This window comes from Mustelus asterias, chromosome 6, assembly GCF_964213995.1.
Source record: "Mustelus asterias chromosome 6, sMusAst1.hap1.1, whole genome shotgun sequence".
Lineage (NCBI taxonomy): Eukaryota > Metazoa > Chordata > Chondrichthyes > Carcharhiniformes > Triakidae > Mustelus > Mustelus asterias.
In genome coordinates, this window is record NC_135806.1 from 146023997 (window position 1) to 146051385 (window position 27389).

The window sequence follows — 27389 nt, forward strand, 5'->3', positions numbered from 1 at the left end:
TCCCCTCATTCTTCTGAATTCCAATGAGTGTAGCCCCAGTCTCCTCAGTCTCTCCTCATAAGCCAACCCTCTCAACTCCGGAATCAACCTGGTGAATCTCCTCTGCATCCCCTCCAGTGCCAGTATATCCTTTCTCAAGTAAGGAGACCAAAACTGTACACAGTACTCCAGGTGTGGCCTCACCAGCACCTTATACAGCTGCAACATAATCTCGCTGTTTTTAAACTCCATCCCTCTAGCAATGAAGGGCAAAATTCCATTTGCCTTCTTAATTACCTGCTGCACCTGCAAACCAACTCCTTGAGATTCCTGCACAAGGACACCCAGGTCCCTCTGCACAGCAGCATGCTGCAATTTTTTACCATTTAAATAATAGTCCATTTTGCTGTTATTCCGACCAAAATGGATGACCTCACATTTACCAACATTGTACTCCATCTGCCAGACCCTCGCCCAGGGGGGTACTTTTACCAGTCCCAAGTTTTGTGTTTTAAAAAGAGTGAAGTTAAAGTTTACTTATTAGTCACAAGTAAGGCTTACATTAATACCGCAATTGTGGTACTGTGAAAAAGAGTCAATTTAACCAGGATTTCTCAGGTTGAAAATAGAGTGCGTTTATTAACTACTAAAGACAAGAAAACAATAAAACATTTGTATACATATTTATACAGATTAGATTTGAGAATTGAGTCCAAAGTAAGTAAGGAAATAAAAAAGTATGCAGAACAGTCCTTGACTGGTGAGTGGGTGATAGAGCGCTGTGATTCGAGAATCCAATCACGCTGATTTCAGCAGGTGAACATCCAGATTCCAGTGTTGTGCATTTTTGGGGAGAAATTTCCCGTTTCCATTTCAGCTATGGTCTTTGCGGACTTAGCTTACTTCCACATTCAGAGGGAGGCACAGAGCTTTTGCCGGGGTGCTGCTGCTGGCATCTTCTTCAGTGTCACACACATTCCGACACCCCAGTCCTGGTTCACACACGCTTTTCAGCTGCTTCTATCCCAGTCTTTGGGTGCAATTGTCTCGGAAACTGGCAATATCCGACCTCAGGCAAGGAAGGCAGTGTTTAGCGAACCGACAGCAATAGTGACATTTTCCACCGTATAGTACAGCACCGAGTGGGTTCCACTCCATATCCCTGGGAGGTAGCCTCTGATTTGCCCACCCCGCCATCACCTCAGCGCTTTAATGATCTGGCCGCCATGTTCAAAGGTGGCCCCTGCACTCTGCTGGCACACTCAGAGTTTGCTGGGAAGTCATGACTGCCAGACCCAGGGAACACCCAGCAACCAAATTTACTGGTGGCTCTCTCGCGTGCCAGCTGGCGGCTCACCGCGATGCACTCTACCCGCGCTCTGGGTGAAGACCTGCAACTCTCCAATCCAGCATGGGAGCCAGTGGCTGGTCAGTGCCAATGTCCTGCAGAAGAGGGCAGCCATCCAGTGCAGCAATCGGATGAATGAGCTCACAGAACCATCACACGTCTACAGGGATCTGACTCACTGCCAGTTCAAAAAGTGTAATCGCTACCTTTCCCAAGCACACCTTCACCTCTGCTGTGGACCATCTCCTCACCTCCCTGCTCTCACTCACCATCTCCACATGCCAGGCATCCTTATCATCTGCCCTGGCACGTGTCCTGCTTACACTCTCTCCATCTGCCTTCATGCAGGAAAAGGTAGCGCTCAGCAAGAGGGCGAGATGCCAGTTGGATGAAGGGTTGACGGAGCTGAAGGTCCACTCAGACTTTGAGGAGAGAGTCATTCCACTGACGGGGAGGATGTGGACTGTTCCTGTGCTGATGGTGAGCTGGAGCAACTCAACCAAGTGAAGATCCAGCCCTGCAGCATCTTATCAGAGCACCATGATAAAAGCAAAATACTGCCGATGCTGGAATCTGAATCAAAAACAGAAAACGCTGGAAAATCCCAGCAGGTCTGACAGCATCTGTGGAGAGAGAATAGAGCCAACGTTTCGGGTCTGGGTGACCCTTCATCAGAGCTCCATGCTGTGAGGGATATATCTCCTGTTTGCCAGGCCCCTGCCATGCACTCATGACCTCTCCTTTCTTTCGCACACACGTCTGGGAAGCAGCCAAGGCTCCTGGATTCCAGCCCCGACAGCAGCACAGAAGAAGAATTCATGGACCCAGTAACAGAAGACCCATCACAGAGGAACATTGGAATTAGCAGCGGAAATAGGCAAATTCAGCCATGCTCATGGCTGATCTCTCCCTGGTCTCAACTCCTCTTCCACACCTGTCCCCGATATCCCTTTTTCACTAGAAATATATCTATCTCCCTCCTGAAACCATTCAACAATTCAGACTCCACCGCGCGATGGGGCAGCGAGTTCCACAAACTCACCACCCTCTGTGAGAGGTAGTTCTTCCTCATCTCAGTTTTAAATCTACCGCCTCTCAGCCTATACCCTGTGACCTCTTGTTCTAGATTGCCCCGTAAGAGGAAACATTTGGTCGACATTTACTATACAATCCCCTCTCATCCTTCTAAACTCCAGCGAGTACAAGCCCAGACTGTTTAGTCTCTCTAAGGATCAGAAAGGTCATCTATGTGCGGATCCACAAGATCCTAAATGAATATTTCTCATCAGTATTTACTGTTGAGAAAAGCATAAGAACATAAGAAATAGGAGCAGGAGTAGGCCATCTAGCCCCTCGAGCCTGCCCCGCCATTCAACAAGATCATGGCTGATCTGAAGTGGATCAGTTCCACTTACCCTCCTGCTCCCCATAACCCTTAATTCCCTTACCGATCAGGAATCCATCTACCCGTGATTTAAACATATTCAACGAGGTAGCCTCCAACACTTCAGTGGGCAGAGAATTCCAGAGATTCACCACCCTCTGAGAGAAGAAGTTCCTCCTCAACTCTGTCCTAAACTGACACCCCTTTATTTTGAGGCTGTGCCCTCTAGTTCTGGTTTCCTTTCTAAGTGGAAAGAATCTCTCCACTTCTACCCTATCCAGCCCTTTCATTATCTTATATGCCTCTATAAGATCACCCCTCAGCCTTCCAAACTCCAATGAGTACAAACCTAATCTGCTCAATCTCTCCTCATAATCTACACCCCTCATCTCCGGTATCAACCTGGTGAACCTTCTCTGCACTCCCTCCAAGGCCAGTATATCCTTTCGCAAGTAAGGGGACCAAAACTGCACACAGTATTCCAGCTGCGGCCTCACCAATGCCTTGTACAGATGCAGCAAGACATCTCTGCTTTTATATTCTATCCCCCTCGCGATAAATGCCAACATCCCATTTGCCTTCTTGATCACCTGTTGTACTTGCAGACTGAGTTTTTGCGACTCATGCACAAGGACCCCCAGGTCCCTTTGCACAGTAGCATGTTGTAATTTTTTTCCATTTAAATAATAATCCAATTTGCTATTATTTCTTCCAAAGTGAATAACCTCGCATTTGCCAACTTTATATTCCATCTGCCAGATCCTCGCCCACTCACTCAGCCTATTCAAATCTCTCTGCAGACCTTCCGCTTCCTCCACGCAATTCACTTTCCCACTTATTTGAGATCGCTATGGTCACTGAGAGAAAGCTAGCTACCATCAGCCAGACAAAGATTCACAGAAACTCAGAGTCATAGAGGTTTGCAGCATGGAAACAGGCCCTTCGGCCCAACATGTCCATGCCGCCCTTTTTTTTAAACCCTAAGCTAGTCCCAATTGCCCGCATTTATAGAGTCATAGAGGGATCTTTCCCCAACGTAAGTCACCATCATCCTCCTGGATTGTAGGGATTGTGGGCATCCGCTACATCTCCATGGCAGGAGCCTTATCAAAGAGGGAATGCTGAGCTGCTGTCAGCCAGACGTGAGTGCAATGCTAACAGATGCCGTGTGAAGATAATTAGGGTCCTCACTGGATGTCCTCACCACCCTCCATGCCCCCCAGTTTGTGCCAGGTTGTGTTGGGCGGAGACGATGCTGAGATCCTCTGTGAATTATATTGCAGGGCTCCACCAGATTGGTCCAAGCTCCAGAGTCTCACCTTCAACATCCGTACGGTTTGCTTAACCAAGGTGTGAATTGCAGCATGGGCCTCATTGGATCTTGTCTCTGCTGAACCCTGTGGTCTCTGCACAGGCATCATCAGCCACATCCTCAGTGGGTGCTCCTTGAACCTGAGAGCCAGCCCTGCAGCCTCTTTGGACCCTGAGAGATGTCAGGGGTCTCGAGCAGTTCAGAATGTCGGCGTCATACACACTCCCTGAGAATCGAGCACACACCTGGAGGATGCATTTGGTGTGGTCACAGACCCGCTGAATATTCAGTGAGTGGAAGCTCTCCTGGTTCACATAGTTGGCAGCTTGGTGCCACGGAGCTCTGCGTGGCACAGGAGACAGTCTATAGCACCCTGCACCTGTGTAAAGCACAGATTTGCACAAGCCCCATTGCTCTTGCTTTGAGGCTTGGATGGTGCTCTTGTGAAGGCTGTGTCCATGAGCTCCTGCGTGCGTGTGTGTGCAGAGGCTTGAAAACTCCCACAGAGGTCAACTATGGAGCCCTGCAAGGAGGCACTGCCAGGAAACCTAAGCACCACAGTAACTGTCAGTGACACCGCAGGGGATGCCCTGCAAGTGCCCACGGTGCCAAATCCTGCAGCACTTGGCAAACGTGAGCAACCAGTTCCCTGGACACGTGTAGTCTTCAGCAGCATAATGATTATAGTCATCATTATAACACTCTGAATGAAGAATGCACTGGGACAGTGGAGAGCGTGGTTATTTGCAGGTTCAGTTGCAGAGCAAATTAGCAGGGAACATGGAAACAGGCTGTGTAAATGGGGATGAAAGGAGTTCTTTGTTCTTGGAGAGAATTAGGACTGAGGGATTTGGGGAAGAGGTGAGTCAGCGGATTTGGGATACGGAAGGTCAGTAATTTGGATCGTGGATTGGCAAATTGCTGTCCCATCTCAATAATAACTCCGAGTGTGTGCCTCGATATTCACAGGTGGTGTCTGCTCACAAGTTCCTCAATGTTATTGACATCGATGCAGGCGAGCTGCTGAACAGCCTCCCAGTTACAACTGTGTCTGAGCTAATGCCCTCGTCTGACAGAGAAGACATATCTATAGCTGGATTACATCACATGGCTGCCACCGTCACTAATGCTGTACCTCCAGAGAGCTGCCAACAACAGGGTGAGTGCTGGAAGGGGACAATATAGAGGGAGCTTTACTCTGTATCTAACCCCGTGCTATCACTGTCCTGGGAGTATTTGATGGGGGACAGTGTAGAGGGAGCTTTACTCTGTACCTAACCCCGTGCTGTACCTGTCCTGGGAGTGTTTGATGGGGGACAGTGTAGCGGGAGCTTTACTCTGTATCTAACCCCGTGCAGTACCTGTCCTGGGAGTGTTTGATGGTAAGGAGTCTAACAACACCAGGTTAAAATCCAACAGGTTTATTTGGTAGCAAAAGCCACTAGCTTTCAGAACAGGCTGTTCCTTCGTCAGGTGGGTGGGAGTTCTGATCACAAACAGGGCACAAAGACACAAACTCAACTCAATTTACATGAATAATGATTGGAATGTGAGTCTTTACAGCTAATCAAGTCTTACAGGTACAGACAATGTGAGTGATCTCGTCAGCACATCTCCCACTCACCTGACGAAGGAGCAGCGCTCTGAAAGCGAGTCGCTTGTGCTACCAGATAAACCTGTTGGGCTTTAACCTGGTGTTGTGAGACTTCTTACTGTGTTGTTTGGGAAACAGGGTTTCAGTAGAGGTTAGGATTGCGGACAAAGATACTTTTGGGTTCTCAGTCTGTGAGGGACTAAGCGCTTACTTTAAATTTGCTGAGGTATTGGATTGTTCTTTGCAGTGTTTTATTATCTTTAGTAAATACTTTTATTTGTTGTTAGATGAAAGAGATTTCTAAGTTCTCTCTGTTTCTGCAAACATTTCTCACGAATATCCAAATAAATACACTGCAATCACCCAGTGTATCAGGCTGGAATACTCGCGCACGTAACACCAGTGCAGTTTCATAATATAGAAATTGGGGGCTCTTTGGACCAGATATTTTAACCAGCGGAGTTCTTCTGGGGTCGAGAATTTGACTTTTTAAAGGTAACGAGTGTGAGGAATATTTTTGGAAACAGTGAGAGTTCAGACCTCTCATTGCAGATTTTCTCTCCACAACTTGCTGCTCCCCTAGCCAAGCTCTTCCAGTACAGCCACAACACTGGCATCTACCCGACAATGTGGAAAATTGCCCAGTCATGTCCTGTACACAAAAAGCAGGACAAATCCAACCCGGCCAATTACCGCCCTGTCAGTCTACTCTCGATCATCAGTAAAGTGATGGAAGGGGTTATCAACAGTGCTATCAAGCAGCACCTGCTCAGTGACGCCCAGTTTGGGTTTTGCCAGGGTCACTCAGCTCCTGACCTCATTACAGCCTAGGTTCAAACATGGACAAAAGAGCTGAATTCCAGAGGTGAGGTGAGAGTGACAGTTCTTGACATCAAGGCCGCATTCGACCGAGTGTGGCATCAAGGAGCCCGAGCAAAACTGGAATCAATGGGAATTATATGTCTTAACCACCTTATCGACCTGTCCTGCTACCTCCAGGGATGTGAGGATATTCACTCCAAGCTCCCTCAGTTCCTATATTCCTCTCTGCCTCCTCCCATTTATTGTGGTGAAGGGTTTTGGGTCACGAGTGAGGTAAATGTGATTGGAATAATTGGCTGGTGTGGAAGATAAACACCAGCATGAGTTGGTGGGGCTGAATAGCCTGTTAATGTGTTAAAGTTGTGTGTGTTTCTTTGAGTGAGCCACTGTGAAAGGCAGTCACTCCTTCGTGAGCAATGAGCTGAACTCGGGGCTGGAACCACAAAGCTTTTCTCTGCTTCACACTGAGGTCCTTTTATTTTCAGAAAGCCCAGCCCTCAGCCAGGCCCAGCCTCGGAGTGAAGACTGGGAGCACCAGCGAGCTGGAGACTATCTAACACAAAGACTGTTGAGGCAAGACAGCACCAATGTATGGACACTTCCACAAGCCTCTCCGCACTCTGCGGGCACCAAGAGGGTCAGGGCACAGCTGAGTGAAATGGAGTACCAGCTTAGTGCCCTACAGGACATGGCAGTGAACATGGAACAGGACTTTGCCAACACCAAGATGGTAAGAGCAAGGTCCTGCCAAAATACCACAATGGGGCTGATTAACTCTGCACCACAGAGAGATCATTAGGAGAATGGACTATAAACACATGGCAACCTGAGCATGAACAGCCTCTTCCCAAATACCTGAGTTGATAAAGAGTGAACAATAGACTGATTTAATTTCAAACAATCCCCTCGCTCACACTGCTAGGCAGATATTAAGAATGATAGACTTCTGGAAGGAAATGAGCGCATTAAAGTACAGAAAAGGTTTATCAGAATGGTTCCAAACTTTAGAGACTTCAGACACAAGGGTAGATTGGAAAAATTGGAGCAGTTTTCCTTGGGAAGAGAATTTTGACAGGAGATTAGACCGAAATATTCACCCTCAGTCAGTGGGGAAAAACAGTTCCCATGGATGGGAGGATGGAGAACCAGAGGAGACAGACTTAGGATGAAAACAACAATGGAGACACAAGGAAAAACCTTTCCACACTGCGAGTGGTTAGGATCTGGAATGCACTGTCTGAGAGAGTGGTGGAGACAGATTCACAAAGCGAGTGGTTAGGACCTGGAATGTTCTATCTGAGAGTGTGGTGGAGACAGATTGACACAGCGAGTGGTTAGGATCTGGAATGTTCTATCTGAGAGTGTGGTGGAGACAGATTCACACAGCGAGTGGTTAGGACCTCGAATGCACTGTCTGAGAGTGTGGTGGAGACAGATTCACACAGCGAGTGGTTAGGACCTCGAATGCACTGTCTGAGAGTGTGGTGGAGACAGATTGACACAGCGAGTGGTTAGGATCTGGAATGTTCTGCCTGAGAGTGTGGTGGAGGCAGGGACATTCGATGCTTTCAAAAGAGAATTGGATTTTTATCTGAAGAAAAATGTTTGTAGAGGTACAGTGGAAAGGAAGGTAAATTGTAAGAGAATAAAGAACAGTACAGCACAGGAACAAGCCCTTCAGCCCACCAAGTCTGTCCCTCTCTAATCTAATATTTTCTTGCCTCTACCTGGTCCATATCCCTCTATTCGCTGCCTATTCATGTATCTATCCAGATGCCTCTCGAACGCTGTTATAGAATCTGCTTCCACCACCTCCTCCGGCAGCGCGTTCCAGACATTCACCACCCTCTGTGTGAAAAACTTGCCCCTTACATCTCTGTTAAACTTTCCCCCTCTCACTCTCCACCTATACCCCCGAGTAATTGACCCTTTGACCCTGGGAAAAAGACTCTGACTATCCATTCTATCCGAGCCTGTCATAATCTTGTAAACCTCTATCAGGTCCCCCCTCATTCTCCGACACTCCAATGAAAACAATCCAAGTTTGTTCAACCTTTCTTCATCATCCATATCCTCCAAACCAGACAACATCCTGGTAAATCTCTTCTGCACCCTTTCCAATGCATCAACATCCTTCCGGTCGTGTGGCGACCAGAATTGTACACAACACTCCAAATGCGGCCTAACCAAAGTCTGATACAGCTGCAACATGATTTTCCAATTCCTGTACTCAACGCCCCGACCGATGAAGGCCAGCATGCCATTCGCCTTCTTGACCACCTTGTCCACCTGAGCTGCCACCTTCAGGGAACTGTGGATCTGCACACCCAGATCCCTCTAGATGCTAATATTTCTCATGGCTCTACCATTTACTGTACACTTTCCTTCTGCAGTAGACCTTCCAAATCACATCACCTCACATTTGTCCAGATTAAATTCCATCTGCCATCTTTTGGCCCAGGCCTCCAGCTGATTTGTATCCTACTGTATTCTCTGACAATCCTTCTCATTATCCGATAGTCCCCCAATTTTTGGATCATCTGCAAATTTACTAATCAGACCACCTACATTTTCCTCCAAATCGTTTCTAGGCCCCAGCACTGCTCCTTGTGGAACACCGCTTGTCACAGACCTCCAGTTAGAAAAGTACCCTTCCACTGCTACTCTGCTTTCTATGCCCAGGATGTGGGGATGCCGGCGTTGGACTGGGGTAACCACAGTAAGAAGTCTCACAACACCAGGTTAATGTCCAACTGGTTTATTTGGTAGCATAAGCTTTCAGAGTGCTGCTCCTTCATCAGGTGAGTGAGGAGCTGTGTTCACAAACAGGGCATATATAGACACAGACTCAAATTGAGCTTGTGTCTATATATGCCCTGTTTGTGATCACAGCTCCTCACTCACCTGATGAAGGAGCAGCGCTCTGAAAGCTTCTGCTACCAAATAAACCAGTTGGACATTAACCTGGTGTTGTGAGACTTGTTACTGTTTTATGCCCAAGCCAGGTTTGTATCCACCTTACCATCTCACCTCAGATCCCATATGTCTTCACCTTCTGTATCAACCTGCCATGAGGAACCTTATCGAAGGCTTTACTAAAGTCCATGTATACAACACCCACTGCCCTGCCCTGGTCAATTTTTCTTGTCACTTCCTCAAAAAACTCAATCAAGTTTGTGAGACACGACCTCCCCTTCACAAAACCATGCTGCCTATCGCTAATAAGCCTATTCTCTTTCAGATGTGAGTACATCCTGTCCCTAAGAATCTTCTCCAATAATTTCCCCACTGCTGATGTAAGGTTCACAGGCCCGGATTGTCTCTTCTGCCCTTCTTAAACAGAGAAACAATATTAGCTACTCTCCAATCTCTGGTACCTCACCTGTGACTAAAGAGGATACAAAGATTTTGGCCAAGGCCTCAGCAATTTCTTCCCTGTCCTCTCTCAGTATCCTGGGATAGACCCTTTCTGGCCCTGGGGACTTGTCCACCTTAATGTTTTTCTAAACCTCCAGCACCTCCTCCCTTTTTATCTCAACATGTCCGAGAATGTCAGCATCCTCCTTTCTACACTCACCATCCATCACATCCTTCTCCTTTGTGAATACTGATGCAAAGTACTCGTTAAAGACCCCTCACCCACCTCATCTGGCTCCGCTCGCAAATTCCCTCCACTGTCCTTGAGTGGACCTACTCTTCCCTGAGCTACCCTCTTCCTCCTTGTATACGCATAAAAAGCCCTGGGATTCTCCTCAATCCTGCCTGCCAAGGCATTTCATGGCCCCTTTTTGCCCTTCCCAGTCCCTGTTTAAGCTCTTTCCTGCTATCTTTGCATTCCATAGAAACCATAGAAACCATAGAAAATTACAGCTCAGAAACAGGCCTTTTGGCCCTTCTTGTCTGTGCCGAACCATTTTATGCCTAGTCCCACTGACCTGCACTTGGACCATATCCCTCCACACCCCTCTCATCCATGAACCCGTCCAAGTTTTTCTTAAATGTTAAAAGTGACCCCGCATTTACCACTTTATCCGGCAGCTCATTCCACACTCCCACCACTCTCTGCGTGAAGAAGCCCCCCCTAATATTCCCTTTAAACTTTTCTCCTTTCACCCTTAACCCATGCCCTCTGGTTCTTTTCTCCCCTCGCCTCAGCGGAAAAAGCCTGCTTGCATTCACTCTATCTATACCCATCAAAATCTTATACACCTCTATCAAATCTCCTCTCATTCTTCTACGCTCCAGGGAATAAAGTCCCAACCTATTCAATCTCTCTCTGTAACTCAGCTTCTCAAGTCCCGGCAACATCCTTGTGAACCTTCTCTGCACTCTTTCAATCTTATTTACATCCTTCCTGTAACTAGGTGACCAAAACTGTACACAATACTCCAAATTCGGCCTCACCAATGCCTTATATAACCTTACAATAACACTCCAACTTTTATACTCGATACTCCGATTTATAAAGGCCAATGTACCAAAGGCACTCTTTACGACCCTGTCCACCTGTGACGTCACTTTGAGGGAATTCTGTACCTGTATTCCCAGATCCCTCTGTTCAACTGCACTCTTCAGAGTCCTACCATTTACCCTGTACGTTCTTCTTTGGTTTGTCCTTCCAAAGTGCAATATCTCACACTTCTCTGCGTTAAATTCCATTTGCCATTTTTCAGCCCATTTTTCTAGTTGGTCCAAATCCCTCTGCAAGCTTTGAAAACCTTCCTCACTGTCCACTACACCTCCAATCTTTGTATCATCAGCAAACTTGCTGATCCAATTGACCACATTATCATCCAGATCATTGATATAGATGACAAACAACAATGGACCCAACACCGATCCCTGCGGCACACCACTAGTCACAGGCCTCCACTCAGAGAAGCAATCCTCCACAACCACTCTCTGGCTTCTTCCATTGTAAGAAGTCTCACAACACCAGGTTAAAGTCCAACAGGTTTATTTGGTAGCAAATACCATAAGCTTTCGGAGCAATGCTCCTTCGTCAGATGGAGTGGTCTCTGTTCTCAAACAGGGCACAGACACAGAAATCAAATTACAGAATACTGATTAGAATGCAAATCTCTACAGCCAGCCAGGTCTTAAATGCACAGACAATGTGGGTGGAGGGAGAATTCAACACAGGTTAAAGAGATGTGTATTGTCTCCAGACAGTACAGCTTGTGAAATTGTGCAAGTCCAGGAGTCAAGCTGTGGGGGTTACTGATAATGTGACATAAATCCAACATCCCGGTTTAGACCGTCCTCATGTATGCGAAACTTGGCTATCAGTTTCTGCCATTGAGGTTCTTCCATTGAGCCAGTGTCTTATCCAATTTACTACCTCCCCATGTATACCTAGCGACTGAACCTTCCTAACTAACCTCCCATGAGGGACCTTGTCAAAGGCCTTGCTGAAATCCAGTTAGACAACATCCACCGCCTTAACCAACCCAGGTTGGTTAAGAAGGTTAAGGCTCATGGGATACAAGGAGAAGTGGCTCGATGGGTGGAGAACTGGCTTGGCCATAGGAGACAGAGGCTAGTGGTCGAAGGGTCTTTTTCCGGCTGGAGGTCTTTGACCAGTGGTGTTCCGCAGGGCTCTGTACTAGGACCTCTGCTATTTGTGATATATATAAATGATTTGGAAGAAGGTGTAACTGGTGTAATCAGCAAGTTTGCGGATGACACGAAGATGGCTGGAATTGCGGATAGCGAAGAGCATTGTCGGGCAATACAGCAGGATATAGATAGGCTGGAAAATTGGGTGGAGAGGTGGCAGATGGAATTTAATCCAGATAAATGCGAAGTGATGCATTTTGGAAGAAATAATGTACGGAGGAGTTATACAATAAATGGCAGAGTCATCAGGAGTATAGAAACACAGAGGGACCTAGGTGTGCAAGTCCACAAATCCTTGAAGGTGGCAACACAGGTGGAGAAGGTGGTGAAGAAGGCATATGGTATGCTTGCCTTTATAGGACGGGGTATAGAGTATAAAAGCTGGAGTCTGATGATGCAGCTGTATAGAACGCTGGTTAGGCCACATTTGGAGTACTGCGTCCAGTTCTGGTCGCCGCACTACCAGAAGGACGTGGAGGCGTTAGAGAGAGTGCAGAGAAGGTTTACCAGGATGTTGCCTGGTATGGAGGGTCTTAGCTATGAGGAGAGATTGGGTAGACTGGGGTTGTTCTCCTTGGAAAGACGGAGAATGAGGGGAGATCTAATAGAGGTATACAAGATTATGAAGGGTATAGATAGGGTGAACAGTGGGAAGCTTTTTCCCAGGTCGGAGGTGACGATCACGAGGGGTCACGGGCTCAAGCTGAGAGGGGCGAAGTATAACTCAGACATCAGAGGGACGTTTTTTACACAGAGGGTGGTGGGGGCCTGGAATGTGCTGCCAAGTAGGGTGGTGGAGGCAGGCACGCTGACATCGTTTAAGACTTACCTGGATAGTCACATGAGCAGCCTGGGAATGGAGGGATACAAACGATTGGTCTAGTTGGACCAAGGAGCGGCACAGGCTTGGAGGGCCGAAGGGCCTGTTTCCTGTGCTGTACTGTTCTTTGTTCTTTTGTTCTTTGTTCCCTTCATCCACTTTCCTGGTAACCTCCTCGAAAAACTCTAATAGATTGGTCAAACATGACCTACCACGCACAAAGCCATGTTGACTCTCCCTAATAAGTCCCTGTCTATCCAAATATTTGTAGATCCTATCCCTTATCACACCTTCCAATAACTTGCCCACCACCGACGTCAAACTTACTGGCCGATAATTTCCCGGATTTCTTTTGGAACCTTTTTTAAACAACGGAACAACATGAGCCACCCTCCAATCATCCGGCACCTCCCCCGTGAATACTGACATTTTAAATATGTCTGCCAAGAGCCTTATCCATTTTCAATTTCCTGAAATTAATAGAAACATAGAACATAGAAACATAGAACAGTTTGCGTCCTCACTGTCCACGGGGGTGGTGCCAGAGGACTGGAGAGTGGCGAATGTTGTTCCTCTGTTTAAGAAAGGGAATAGAAATGACCCTGGTAATTATAGGCCGGTTAGTTTTACTTCGGTGGTCGGTAAGTTGATGGAAAAGGTCCTTAGGGATAGGATTTACGACTATTTAGAAAGATGCAGCTTAATCCAGGATAGTCAGCACGGATTTGTGAAGGGCAAGTCTTGCCTCACAAATTTGATAGAATTTTTTGAGGAGGTAACTAAGTGTGTAGATGAAGGTAGTGCAATTGATGTCATATACATGGATTTTAGTAAGGCGTTTGATAAAGTCCCCCACGGTCGGCTTATGAAGAAAGTAAGGATGTGTGGGATAGAGGGAAGTTTGGCCGATTGGATAGGTAACTGGCTATCTAACAGAAGACAGAGGGTGGTGGTGGATGGAAAATTTTCGGACTGGAAACTGGTTACCAGCGGAGTGCCGCAGGGATCAGTGCTTGGTCTTCTGCTCTTTGTGATTTTTATTAATGACTTAGAGGAGGGGGCTGAAGGGTGGATCAGGAAATTTGCTGATGACACCAAGATTGGTGGAGTAGTGGATGAGGTGGAGGGCTGTTGTAGGCTGCAAAGAGACATAGATAGGATGCAGAGCTGGGCTGAAAAGTGGCAAATGGAGTTTAACCCTGACAAATGCGAGGTGATTCATTTTGGTAGGACAAATTTAAATGTGGATTACAGGGTCAAAGGTAGGGTTCTGAAGAATGTGGAGGAACAGAGAGATCTTGGGGTTCATATCCATAGATCTCTGAAGGTTGCCACTCAAGTGGATAGAGCCGTGAAGAAGGCCTATAGTGTGTTAACGTTCATTAACAGGGGGTTTGAGTTTAAAAGCCGTGGGGTTATGCTGCAACTGTACAGGACCTTGGTGAGACCACATTTGGAATATTGCGTGCAGTTCTGGTCACCTCACTACAAGAAGGATGTGGAGACACTGGAAAGAGTGCAAAGGAGATTTACCAGGATGCTGCCTGGTTTGGAGGGTAGGTCTTATGAGGAAAGGTTGAGGGAACTTGGGCTTTTCTCTTTGGAGCGGAGGAGGTTGAGAGGTGACTTGATAGAGGTTTATAAGATGATGAGGGGGATAGATAGAGTGATCGTTCAAAGACTATTTCCTCGGGTGAATGGAGCAGTAACTAGGGGGCATAACTATAGGGTTCATGGTGGGAGATATAGGAAAGATGTCCGAGGTAGGTTTTTTACTCAGAGAGTGGTTGGGGTGTGGAATGGACTGCCTGCAGGGATAGTGGAGTCAGAAACTTTAGGAACATTTAAGAAGCTATTGGATAGGCACATGGAGTACTTCGGGATGATAGGGAGGAAATAGCTTGATCTGGGTTTCAGACAAAGCTCAGCACAACATCGTGGGCCGAAGGGCCTGTTCTGTGCTGTACTGTTCTATGTTCTATTGAAAAACTACAGCACAATACAGGCCCTTCAGCCCACAAAGTTGTGCCGAACATGTCCCTATCTTAGCGATTACTTGGCTTACCTATAACCCTCTATCTTACTAAGTTCCATGTACTTATTTAAAAGTCTCTTAAAAGACCCTATCGAATCTGCCTCCACCACCGTTGCTGGCAGCCCATTCCACGCACCCACCACCCTCTGAGTGAAAAACTTACCCCTGACATCTCCTCTGTACCTACTCCCCAACACCTTAAACCTGTGTCCTCTTGTGGCAACCATTTCAGCCCTGGGAAAAAGCCTCTGACTATCCATTCGATCTATACCTCTCAACATCTTATACACCTCTATCAGGTCACCCCTCATCCTTCGCCTCTCCAAGGAGAAAAGGCCGAGCTCACTCAACCTATCCTCATAAGGCATGCTCCCCAACCCAGGCAACATCCTTGTAAATCTCCTCTGCACCCTTTCTATGACTTCCACATCCTTCCTGTCATGAGGCGACCATAACTGAGCACAGTACTCCAAGTGTGGTCTGACCAGGGTCTTATACAGTTGCAACATTATCTCACGACTCCTAAACTCAATTCCTCGATTGATGAAGGCCAGTACACCATACGCCTTCTTAACCACAGCCTCAACCTGCACAGCTGCTTTGAGTGTCCTATGAACCCGGACCCCAAGATCCTTCTGATCTTCCACTCTGCCAAGAGTCCTACCATTAATATTATATTCTGCCATCCTATTTGACCTGCCAAAATGAACCACCTCACACTTATCTGGGTTGAACTCCACCTGCCACTTCTCCGCCCAGTCTTGCATCCTATCAATGTCTCGCTGCAACTTCTGACATCCCTCCACACTATCCACAACACCTCCAACCTTTGTGTCATCAGCAAACTTACCAACCCATTTTTCCACTTCCTCACCTAGGTCATTTATAAAAATCACAAAGAGTAAGGGTCCCAGAACAGATCCCTGGGGCACTCCACTGGTGACCGACCTCCATTCAGAATATGACCCATCTATAACCACTCTTTGCCTTCTGTGGGCAAGCCAGTTCTGGATCCACAAAGCAATGTCCCCTTGGGTCCCATGCCCCCTCACTTTCTCAATAAGCCTTGCATAGGGCACCTTATCAAATGCCTTGCTGAAGTCCATATATACTACATCTACTGCTCTTCCTTCATCAATGTGTTTAGTCACATCCTCAAAAAATTCAATCAGGCTCGTCAGGCATGATCTGCCTTTGACAAAGCCATGCTATTCTTAATCATATTATACCTCTCCAAATGTTCATAAATCCTGCCTCTCAGGATCTTCTCCATCAACTTACCAACCACTGAGGTTAGACTCACTGGTCTAAAATTTCCAGGGCTATCTCTCCTCCCTTTCTTGAATGAAGGAACAACATCCGCAATCCTCCAATCCTCCGGAACCTCTCCCATCTCCATTGATGATGCAAAGATCATCGCCAGAGGCTCAGCAATCTCCTCCCTCGCCTCCCACAGTAGCCTGGGGTACATCCCATCCGGTCCCGGCAACTTATCTAACTTGATGCTTTTCAAAAGCTCCAACACATCCTCTTTCTTAATATCCACATGCTCAAGCTTTTCAGTCCGCTGCAAGTCTGCACTACAACCACCAAGATCCTTTTCCATAGTGAATACTGAAGTAAAATATTCATTAAGTACCTCTGCTATTTCTTCTGGTTCCATACAAACTTTCCCACCGTCACAATTGATAGGTCTTATTAGTTAACGTCTTATCCTCTTGCTCTTCACATACTTGTAGAATGCCTTGGGGTTTTTCTTAATCCTGCCTGCCAAGGCCTTCCCATGACCCCTTCTGGCTCTCCTAATTTCCTTCTTAAGACCCTTCCTGTTAGCCATATACTCTTCAAGATCTCTAACATTACCAAGCTCCCTGAACCTCTTGTAAGCTTTTCTTTTCTTCTTGACTAGATTCATTACAGCCTTTGTACACCACAGTTCCTGTAACCTACCATAACTTCCCTGTCTCATTGGAACGTTGCTATGCAGAACTCCAGACAAATATTCTCTGAAAATTTGCTACATTTCTTCCGTACATTTCCCTGAGAAAACCTCTTTCCAATTTAAGCCTCCAATTTCCTGCCTGATAGCCTCATAATTCCCCTTACTCCAATTAAACACTTTTCTAACTTGTCTGATCCTATCTCTCTCCAATGCTATTGTAAAGGAGATAGAATTATGATCACTATCTCCAAAATACTCTCCCACTGAGAGATCTGACACCTGCCCAGGTTCATTTCCTAATACCAAATCAAGTACAGCCTCTCCTCTTGTAGGCTTATCCACATGCTGTGTCAAGAAACCCTCCTGAACACACCTAACAAACTCCTCCCCATCTACACCCCTTACTCTCGGGAGATTCCAATCAATATTTGGGAAATTAAAATCTCCCATCACGACAACTCTGTTATTATTACACCTTTCCAGGATCTGTTTCCCTATCTGCTCCTCAACATCCCTGTTACGATTGAGCGGCCTATAGAAAACACCCAGTAAAGTTATTGACCCCTTCCTGTTCCTAACCTCCACCCACAGAGACTCCGTGGACAATCCCTCCATGGTGTCCATCTTTTCTGCAGCCGTGACACTATCTCTGATCAACAGTGCCACTCCCCCACCTCTTTTGCCTCCCTCCCTGTCCCTTCTGAAACATCTGAAACCCGGCACTTGAAGTAACCAGTTCTGTCCCTGAGTCATCCAAGTCTCTGAAATGGCCACCACATCATATTTCCAAGTAGTGATCCACGCTCTAAGCCCATCCACTTTGTTCACAACACTCCTTGCGTTACAATAGACACATCTCAAACCTTCGGTCTGAGCGCTCCCCTTCTCTATCACCTGCCTATCCTCCCTCTCACACTGTCGGCAAGCTTTCTCTATTTGTGAGCTAACCTCCTCTCTCCCAGTCACTTCAATTTGATTCCCACCCCCCAACCATTCTAGTTTAAACTCTCCCCAGTAGCCTTAGCAAACCTCCCCGCCAGGATATTGGTCCCCCTGGGATTCAAGCCTCTTTCTTCTTTTTCACTGAGCTCACAATCTCTCTTGTCATCCAGGGTTCCTAAATCTTGCCATCTTTATCCTTCATTTTTACAGAGACATATTTGTCCTGAATAACAACTGACTCTAAGAAGACTCCCACATATCGGATGTGGATTTACCGTCAAACAGCCGCCCCAGTCTACATTCCCGAGCTCCTGCCTAATACTGTCGTAGTTAGTCTTCCCCCAGTTTAGTACTTTCACTCTGAGACTACTTCTATCCTTTTCTACAAGTATCTTGAAACTTATGGAATTGTGATCACTGTTCCCAAAACGGTCGCCCACTGAGACATCAATCACCTGTCCGGGCTCGTTTCCCAGAACCATAAGAACATAAGAACATAAGAAATAGGAGCAGGAGTAGGCCATCTAGCCCCTCGAGCCTGCCCCGCCATTCAATAAGATCATGGCTGATCTGACGTGGATCAGTACCACTTACCCGCCTGATCCCCATAACCCTTAATTCCCTTACCGATCAGGAATCCGTCCATCCGCGCTTTAAACATATTCAGCGAGGTAGCCTCCACCACCTCAGTGGGCAGAGAATTCCAGAGATTCACCACCCTCTGGGAGAAGAAGTTCCTCCTCAACTCTGTCTTAAACCGACCCCCCTTTATTTTGAGGCTGTGTCCTCTAGTTTTAACTTCCTTACTAAGTGGAAAGAATCTCTCCGCCTCCACCCTATCCAGCCCCCGCATTATCTTATAAGTCTCCATAAGATCCCCCCTCATCCTTCTAAACTCCAACGAGTACAAACCCAATCTCCTCAGCCTCTCCTCATAATCCAAACCCCTCATCTCCGGTATCAACCTGGTGAACCTTCTCTGCACTCCCTCCAATGCCAATATATCCTTCCTCATATAAGGGGACCAATACTGCACACAGTATTCCAGCTGCGGCCTCACCAATGCCCTGTACAGGTGCATCAAGACATCCCTGCTTTTATATTCTATCCCCCTCGCAATATAGGCCAACATCCCATTTGCCTTCTTGATCACCTGTTGTACCTGCAGACTGGGCTTTTGCGTCTCATGCACAAGGACCCCCAGGTCCCTTTGCACGGTAGCATGTTTTAATTTGTTTCCATTGAGATAGTAATCCCATTTGTTATTATTTCCTCCAAAGTGTATAACCTCGCGTTTATCAACGTTATACTCCATTTGCCATATCCTCGCCCACTCACTCAGCCTGTCCAAATCTCTCTGCAGATCTTCTCCGTCCTCCACACGATTCACTTTTCCACTTATCTTTGTGTCATCTGCAAACTTCGTTACCCTACACTCCGTCCCCTCCTCCAGATCATCTATATAAATGGTAAACAGTTGCGGCCCGAGTACCGATCCCTGCGGCACGCCACTAGTTACCTTCCTCCAACCGGAAAAACACCCATTTATTCCGACTCTTTGCTTCCTGTCGGATAGCCAGTCCCCAATCCACTTTAACACACTACCCCCAACTCCGTGTGCCCTAATCTTCTTCAGCAGCCTTTTATGGGGCACCTTATCAAACGCCTTTTGGAAATCCAAAAACACCGCATCCACCGGTTCTCCTCCATCAACCGCCCGAGTCACATCTTCATAAAAATCCAACATGTTCGTCAAGCACGACTTTCCCCTCATGAATCCATGCTGCGTCTGATTGATCGAACCATTTCTATCCAGATGCCCTGCTATCTCCTCTTTAATAATGGATTCCAGCATTTTCCCTACTACAGACGTTAAGCTGACCGGCCTATAGTTACCCGCCTTTTGTCTCCTTCCTTTTTTAAACAGCGGCGTAACATTAGCCGTTTTCCAATCAACCGGCACTACCCCAGAATGCAACGAGTTTTGATAAATAATCACTAACGCATCCACTATTACCTCTGACATTTCTTTCAATACCCTGGGATGCATTCCATCCGGACCCGGGGACTTGTCCACCTTCAGTCCCATTAGTCTACCCAGCACTGCCTCTCTGGTAACATTAATCGTATTAAGTATTTCTCCTGCTGCCAACCCTCTATCGTTAATATTTGGCAAACTATTTGTGTCCTCCACCGTGAAGACCGACACAAAAAACGTATTTAAAGACTCAGCCATATCCTCATTTCCCACTATTAACTCCCCCCTCTCGTCCTCCAAGGGTCCAACATTCACTCTAGCCACTCTATTCCTTTTTATATATTTATAAAAACTTTTACTATCATTTTTTATATTAATTGCTAGCCTAGCTTCATAGTCTATCCTTCCTTTCTTTATCGCTTTCTTAGTCTCTCTTTGTTGTTTCTTAAATTTTTCCCAATCACTTGTTTCTCCACTATTTTTGGCCACTCTGTACGCAGCTGTTTTTATTTTAATACTCTCCTTTATTTCCTTCGTTATCCACGGCTGGTTCTCCCTTTTCTTACAATCCTTGTTTTTTGCTGGAATATACTTTTGCTGAGAACTGAAAAGGATCTCCTTAAAAATCCTCCACTGTTCCTCAGCTATCCTACCTGCCAGCCTGCTCTCCCAGTCTACCTTAGCCAATTCATCCCTCATCCTATCATATTTCCCTCTGTTCAAACAGAGGACACTGGTTTGAGACCAAACTTTCTCCTCTTCCATCTGAATCAGAAATTCGACCATATTGTGGTCACTAGACCCAAGAGGGTCCTTCACAATAAGATCCTTAATTCTACCTACCTCGTTACACAATACCAGATCCAAAATAGCTCGTTCCCTCGTCGGTTCCGTAACATGCTGTTCAAGGAAACTATCCCGACAGCATTCTAAGAACTCTTCCTCCATTCCACCCTTACCGACTTGAGTCTGCCAGTCAATGTGCATGTTGAAGTCCCCCATGATTATTGCCGTTCCGTTTTTACACGCATCCCTTATCTGCTTGTTTACAGCCCTCCCTACCTCAACATTATTATTTGGGGGCCTATATACCACACCTACTAGTGTCTTTCTCCCTCTACTATTCCTCATCTCTACCCATAATGATTCCACGTTTTGTTCCTCAGAGCCTATGTCATCCCTCAGTACTACCCTGATATTATCTCTTATTAATAGCGCGACCCCACCACCTTTTCCTTCCTGTCTATTCTTCCTAAACGCCTGATACCCCTGGATATTCATCTCCCAGTCCTGGTCACCTTTCAGCCACGTTTCTGTAATAGCCACTAGATCGTACCCACTTGTGCTGATTTGCACCATCAACTCATTCACCTTGTTCCGAATGCTTCGTGCATTCAGGCAAAGTGTCCTTATTCCAGCTTTTATCTGAACCCGCTTTGATGAGTCGCGAACACCGTCTCCCTCTACTCCCTTATCTAAATTACCGCCTTCATTCACTTGCACCCTCTCCTCTACCATTAATTTTGTAATTCCCCTTACCCCTGCATCCTCCCCCCCATCAATTAGTTCCTTGATCCTAGTCAACTCTTCTAGCTCCCCTCCCCCCAGGTCTAAGATAGCCCCTTCCCGAGTTGGACTATCTACATATTGCCTCAAGAAGCACTCTTGGACACACTGAACGTACTCTGCCCCGTCCAAGCCCCTAGCACTAAAGAAATGCCAGCCTATGTTGACGAAGTTAAAATCACCCATCACAACAACCCTGTTGTTTTCACATCTTCCCATAATCTCCTGACATCTCAGTTCCTCCACTTCACGCTGGCTGTTGGGAGGTCTGTAGTACAACCCCAACAATGTGATTGCGCCGCTCCTGTTCCTGAGTTCTACCCCATGACCTCGCTGCATGATCCCACCAAGGTCTCCTCCTGTGTAGCTGTGACATTCTCCCTAATCAGTACAGCAACACCCCCACCTCTTTTACCACCTTCTCTATCTCACCTGAAGCATCTAAATCCTGGAATGCTGAGCTGCCAGTTCCTGTCCTTCTTTCATCCAAGTCTCTGTAATTAATCATAGATCATAGAATCCTTGCAGTACAGAAGGAGGCCATTCGGCCCATTGAGTCTGCACCAACCACAATCCCACCCACGCCCCATCCCCATAACCCCATGCATTTACCCTAGCTAGTGCCCCTATCACTAAGGGGCAATTTAGCAAGACCAATCCACCTAGCCCGCATATCTTTGGAGTGTGGGAGGAAAACGGAGCACCCGGGGGAAACCCATGCAGACACGGGGAGAATGTGCAAACTCCACACAGACAGTGACCCGAGCCGGGAATCGAACCCGGGTCGTTGGTGCTGCGAGACAGCAGTGCTAACCACTCTGCCACCGTGCCGTCCCATCATTGCCACAACATCATAGTGCCATGTAGTAATCCAAACTTTACCTGTCATGCTCCTTGCGTTAAAGCAAACATACCTCAGACCATCTGTCCAGTCATGTTTTGTACACTCTCCCTGTGTTTTATTTCTCTTAGCCCTATTGGACCCAGTAACTGAGTTCTCCACAGTCTCTGTACTCTGTACTGTCGCCCTTTTTGATTTTTGTCTTTGGTTTCTCTGCCTTCCACTTTTCTCCTTACTGCCCTTTGTTCCTGTCCCCACTTTACTTCCTTCTGACTTCCTGCATCGGTTCCCATCCCCCTGCCACATTAGTTTAAACCCTCCCCAAAAGCACTAGCAAACACTCCCCCTCGGACATTGGTTCCAGTCCATAAGACCCAGGAGCAGAATTTGGCCACTCGGCCCATCGAGTCTGTTCCGCCATTCAATCATGGCTGATATTTTTCTCATCCCCATTCTCCTGCCTTTTCCCCATAACCCCTGATCCCCTTATTAAACAAGAACCTATCTATCTCTGTCTTAAAGACACTCAATGACCTGGCCTCCACAGCCTTCTGTGGCAAAGAGTTCCACAGATTCACCACTCTCTGGCTGAAGAAATTCCTCCTCATCTCTGTTTTAAAGGATCGTCCCTTTAGCCTGAGGTTGTGCCTCTGGTTCTAGTTTTTCCAACGAGTGGAAACATCCTCTCCATGTCCACTCTATCCAGGCCTCGCAGTATCCTGTAAGTTTCAATAAGATCCCCCCTCATCCTTCTAAACTTCAACGAGTACAGATCCAGAGTCCTCAACCGTTCCACATACGACAAGCTCTTCATTCCAGGGATCATTCTTGTGAACTTTCTCTGGACTCTTTCCAAGGCCAGCACATCCTTCCTTAGATACGGGGCCCAAACCTGCTCACAATACTCCAAATGGGGTCTGACCAGAGCCTTATACAGCCTCAGAAGTACATCCCTGCTCTTGTATTCTAGCCCTCTCGACATGAATGCTAATATTGGATTTGCCTTCCTAACTGCCGACTGAACCCGCACTTTAACCTTAAGAGAATCTTGAACAAGGACTCCCAAGTCTCTTTGTGTTTCAGATTTCCTCAGCATTTTCCCATTTAGAAAATAATCTATGCCTCCATTCCTCCTTCCAAAGTGCAGAACCTCACACTTTTCCACATTGTATTCCATCTGCCACTTCTTTACCCACTCTCCTAACCTGTCCAAGTCCTTCTGCAGCCTCCCTGCTTCCTCAACACTACCTGTCCCTCTACATATCTTTGTATCATAACAAGAGCCTGCCCCGGTGCAGACCGTCCGATTTGTACTGGTCTCACCTCCCCCCAGAACCGCTTCCAATGTCCCAGCAATTTGAATCCCTCCCTTTTGCACTATCTCTCAAGCCACATATTTATCTTAGCTATCCTGACCTTCCTACTCTGACCAGCACTGGGAACAATTCCGAGATTACGACCTTTGAGGTCCTACTTTTTAGTTTAACTCCTAACTCCCTAAATTCAGCTTGGAGGACCTCACCCCATTTTTTACCTATCTCGTTGGTGCCTATATGCACCATGAGAGCTGGCTGTTCACCCTCCCCCTCCAGAATGCCCTGCAGCCGCTCCGAGACATCCTTGACCCTTACACCAGGGAGGCAACAAACCATCCTGGAGTCTCCTCTCCGTCTGCAGAAACGCCTGTCTATTCCCCTTACAATTGAGTCCCCTATCACGATAGCTCTGCCACTCTTTATCCTGCCCTCTTGTGTAGCAGAGCCAGCCATGGTGCCAAGAGCGTGAATTAATTTCTCTCGCAGTGAGCTAGCACAGACACTGTGGGCAGAATGGCTTCATTTTGTTCTCTGACAATGACGCGGAGCTCATGTCAGCTCCACACCGACACAACTGTTCATCTCATATCAGATCATTGATTTAAGTGACTCGGTCTTCAGATTACCCAGACTAATCCGCTGCTGCCTCTTCCAAACAGCTAATAAACACCATTGAACATCTGCACAGTGCCATGGATCACCAGGAACCAGGGGAAAGGTCCACAATCCAGAACCTTTCCACTCAGCATGCAGGTATGATGGGAGTTTCATTACTTTTCCAAGATCATCTGTTCTAAGTAACCAGCCCTGAAACTCAACTGAGTGAAGGAATGAGAGAGCGGCAGAGATGGAGTTTCTCTGGTGATTGTATCGTGAATCAGTGGCTGGTGGAGGGAAACAGATCACCTTCTGGATTATCCAATAACACTGTGTTTATTATTTGAAATTGCAAGTTGAATTTACCTCAGTGAACAGATCGGTGCACATCAGGATCCAACAAGCAGCAGCTGGATTAAAGATCCATTCACGGAAAGATGAATATTCCCCAGGAAACACCCAGTTCCTCTGATCATCAGGACAGGGGATCCCTCTGACAGTGCAGCACACCCTCAGTGCTGACCCTCTGACAGTGCAGCACACCCTCAGTACTGACCCTCTGACAGTGCGGCACTCCCTCAGTACTGACCCTCTGACAGTGCGGCACTCCCTCAGTACTGACCCTCTGACAGTGCGGCACTCCCTCAGCACTGACCCTCTGACAGTGCGGCACTCCCTCAGTACTGACCCTCTGACAGTGCGGCACTCCCTCAGTACTGACCCTCTGACAGTGCGGCACTCCCTCAGCACTGACCCTCTGACAGTGCGGCACTCCCTCAGCACTGACCCTCTGACAGTGCAGCACTCCCTCAGTACTGACCCTCTGACAGTGCAGCACTCCCTCAGTACTGACCCTCTGACAGTGCGGCACTCCTTCAACACTCACCCTCTGACCGCGTGGCACTCCCTGAGTACTGACCCTCTGACAGTACAGCACTACCTCAGCACTGACCCTCTGACAGTCCAGCACTCCCTCAGCACTGACCCTCTGACAGTGCAGCACTCCCTCAGTACTGACCCTCTGACAGTGCGGCACTCCCTCAGTACTGACCCTCTGACAGTGCAGCACTCCCTCAGTACTGACCCTCTGACAGTGCGGCACTCCCTCAGTACTGATCCTCTGACAGTGCAGCACTCCCTCAGTACTGACCCTCTGACAGTGCAGCACTCCCTCAGTACTGACCCTCTGACAGTGCGCGCTCCCTCAGCACTGACCCTCTGACAGTGTGGCACTCCCTCAGTACTGACCCTCTGATAGTGCGGCACTCCCTCAGCACTGACCCTCTGACAGTGCGGCACTCCCTCAGCACTGACCCTCTGACAGTGCGGCACTCCCTCAGTACTGACCCTCTGACAGTGCAGCACACCCTCAGTACTGACCCTCTGACAGTGCGGCACTCCCTCAGTACTGACCCTCTGACAGTGCAGCACTCCCTCAGTACTGACCCTCTGACAGTGCAGCACACCCTCAGCACTGACCCTCTGACAGTGCGGCACTCCCTCAGCACTGACCCTCTGACAGTGCAGCACACCCTCAGTACTGACCCTCTGACAGTGCAGCACACCCTCAGTACTGACCCTCTGACAGTGCGGCACTCCCTCAGTACTGACCCTCTGACAGTGCAGCACACCCTCAGTACTGACCCTCTGACAGTGGGGCACTCCCTCAGTACTGACCCTCTGACAGTGCGGCACTCCCTCAGTACTGACCCTCTGACAGTGCGGCACTCCCTCAGCACTGACTCTCTGACAGTGCAGCACTCCCTCAGCACTGATCCTCTGACAGTGCGACACTCCCTCAGCACTGACCCTCTGACAGTGCGGCACTCCCTCAGTGCTGACTCTCTGACAGTCGGCAGTCTCTGCTGCACTGTCTCCCGGCACATTTGCTTCACTGAACCAGCTCCTGGACAGCCCAGACTCCAGAGGTGGGAGTTTAGTGTCCGAGCTGGGGGAGCCGCCGGTGTATTGGGAATATCTCGAGGTGAGTTATCCTGCAGCCCGTGGCAAAGTGGGTTCAAATCCCACCACGGGAGCTTGTGGGATTACATTGAGTTAAAATCAATCAGTAATATAAAGCCAGTCTCAGTAACGGGGACAATGAAACCATTGTCGATTGTTGGAAAAACCCATCTGGTTCACTAATCTCCTTTAGGGAAGGAAATCTGCCGTCCTTACCCTGTCTGGCCTACATGTGACTCTTCAGTGCTCTCAGGAAGGCCTCACAAGAATAATTAGGGACTGTTGTCCTTGTCAGTGACGCCCACAACCCCAGAATGAATGAGTAAAGCTGGGCTTCCGATCATTTTGTACGGTTGCAATATTGTCAGTTGCTGGGAGGCTTCACAATGGCACTCCCTCAATCACCCTCGCTTCCCACTCCCTCAATCGCCCTCGCTGTCCCTCTCCCTCAATCACCCTCGCTTCCCACTCCCTCAATCGCCCTCGCTGTCCCTCTCCCTCAATCACCCTCGCTTCCCACTCCCTCAATCACCCTCGCTTCCCATTCCCTCAGTCACCCTCGCTGTCCCACTCCCTCAGTCACCCTCGCTGTCTCACTCCCTCTGTCACCTCCTGGCTGTTGTGTCCTCCACTCATTCTCAGTTGCTGCTGCCCAGGATCCCAGCTCATCAACCCTGGTAATTATAGACCGGTGAGCCTTACTTCTGTTGTGGGCAAAGTATTGGAAAGGATTATAAGAGATAGGATTTATAATCACCTAGAAAGGAATAATTTGATTAGGGATAGTCAGCACGGTTTTGTGAAGGGTAGGTCGTGCCTCACAAACCTTATTGAGTTCTTTGAGAAGGTGACCAAAGAGGTGGATGAGGGTAAAGCGGTTGATGTGGTGTATATGGATTTCAGCAAAGCGTTTGATAAGGTTCCCCATGGTAAGCTTTTGCAGAAAACACGGACACATGGGATTGAGGGTGATTTAGTGGTTTGGATCAGGAATTGGCTAGCTGTAAGAAAACAAAGGGTGGTGGTTGATGGGAAATGTTCATCCTGGAGTTCAGTTACTAGTGGTGTACCGCAAGGATCTGTTTTGGGGCCACTGCTGTATGTCATTTTTATAAATGACCTGGATGAAGGCGTGGAAGGATGGATTAGTAAATTTGCGGATGACACTAAAGTCGCTGGAGTTGTAGACAGTGCGGAGGGAAGTGGCAGGTTACAGAGGGACATAGATAAGCTGCACAGCTGGGCTAAGAGGTGGCAAATGGAGTTTAATGCGGAAAAGTGTGAGGTGATTCACTTTGGAAGGAGTAACAGGAATCCAGAGTACTGGGCTAA

The 27389-nt window shown here is 47.6% G+C and overlaps 1 protein-coding gene across 9 annotated transcripts in view; it reads left to right on the forward strand.

The window, feature by feature from the left end:
• Positions 1–27389, forward strand: part of LOC144495195 (ciliogenesis and planar polarity effector 1-like) — a 216085-nt gene that overhangs the window by 147011 nt on the left and 41685 nt on the right. For all 9 annotated transcript variants that reach the window (XM_078215234.1, XM_078215228.1, XM_078215235.1 and 6 more), the window contains 3 exons: positions 4993–5182; positions 6925–7169; positions 24158–24251. In XM_078215234.1, the coding sequence (XP_078071360.1) occupies positions 4993–5182; positions 6925–7169; positions 24158–24251 (529 nt within the window). The remainder of the gene's footprint in view (positions 1–4992; positions 5183–6924; positions 7170–24157; positions 24252–27389) is intronic.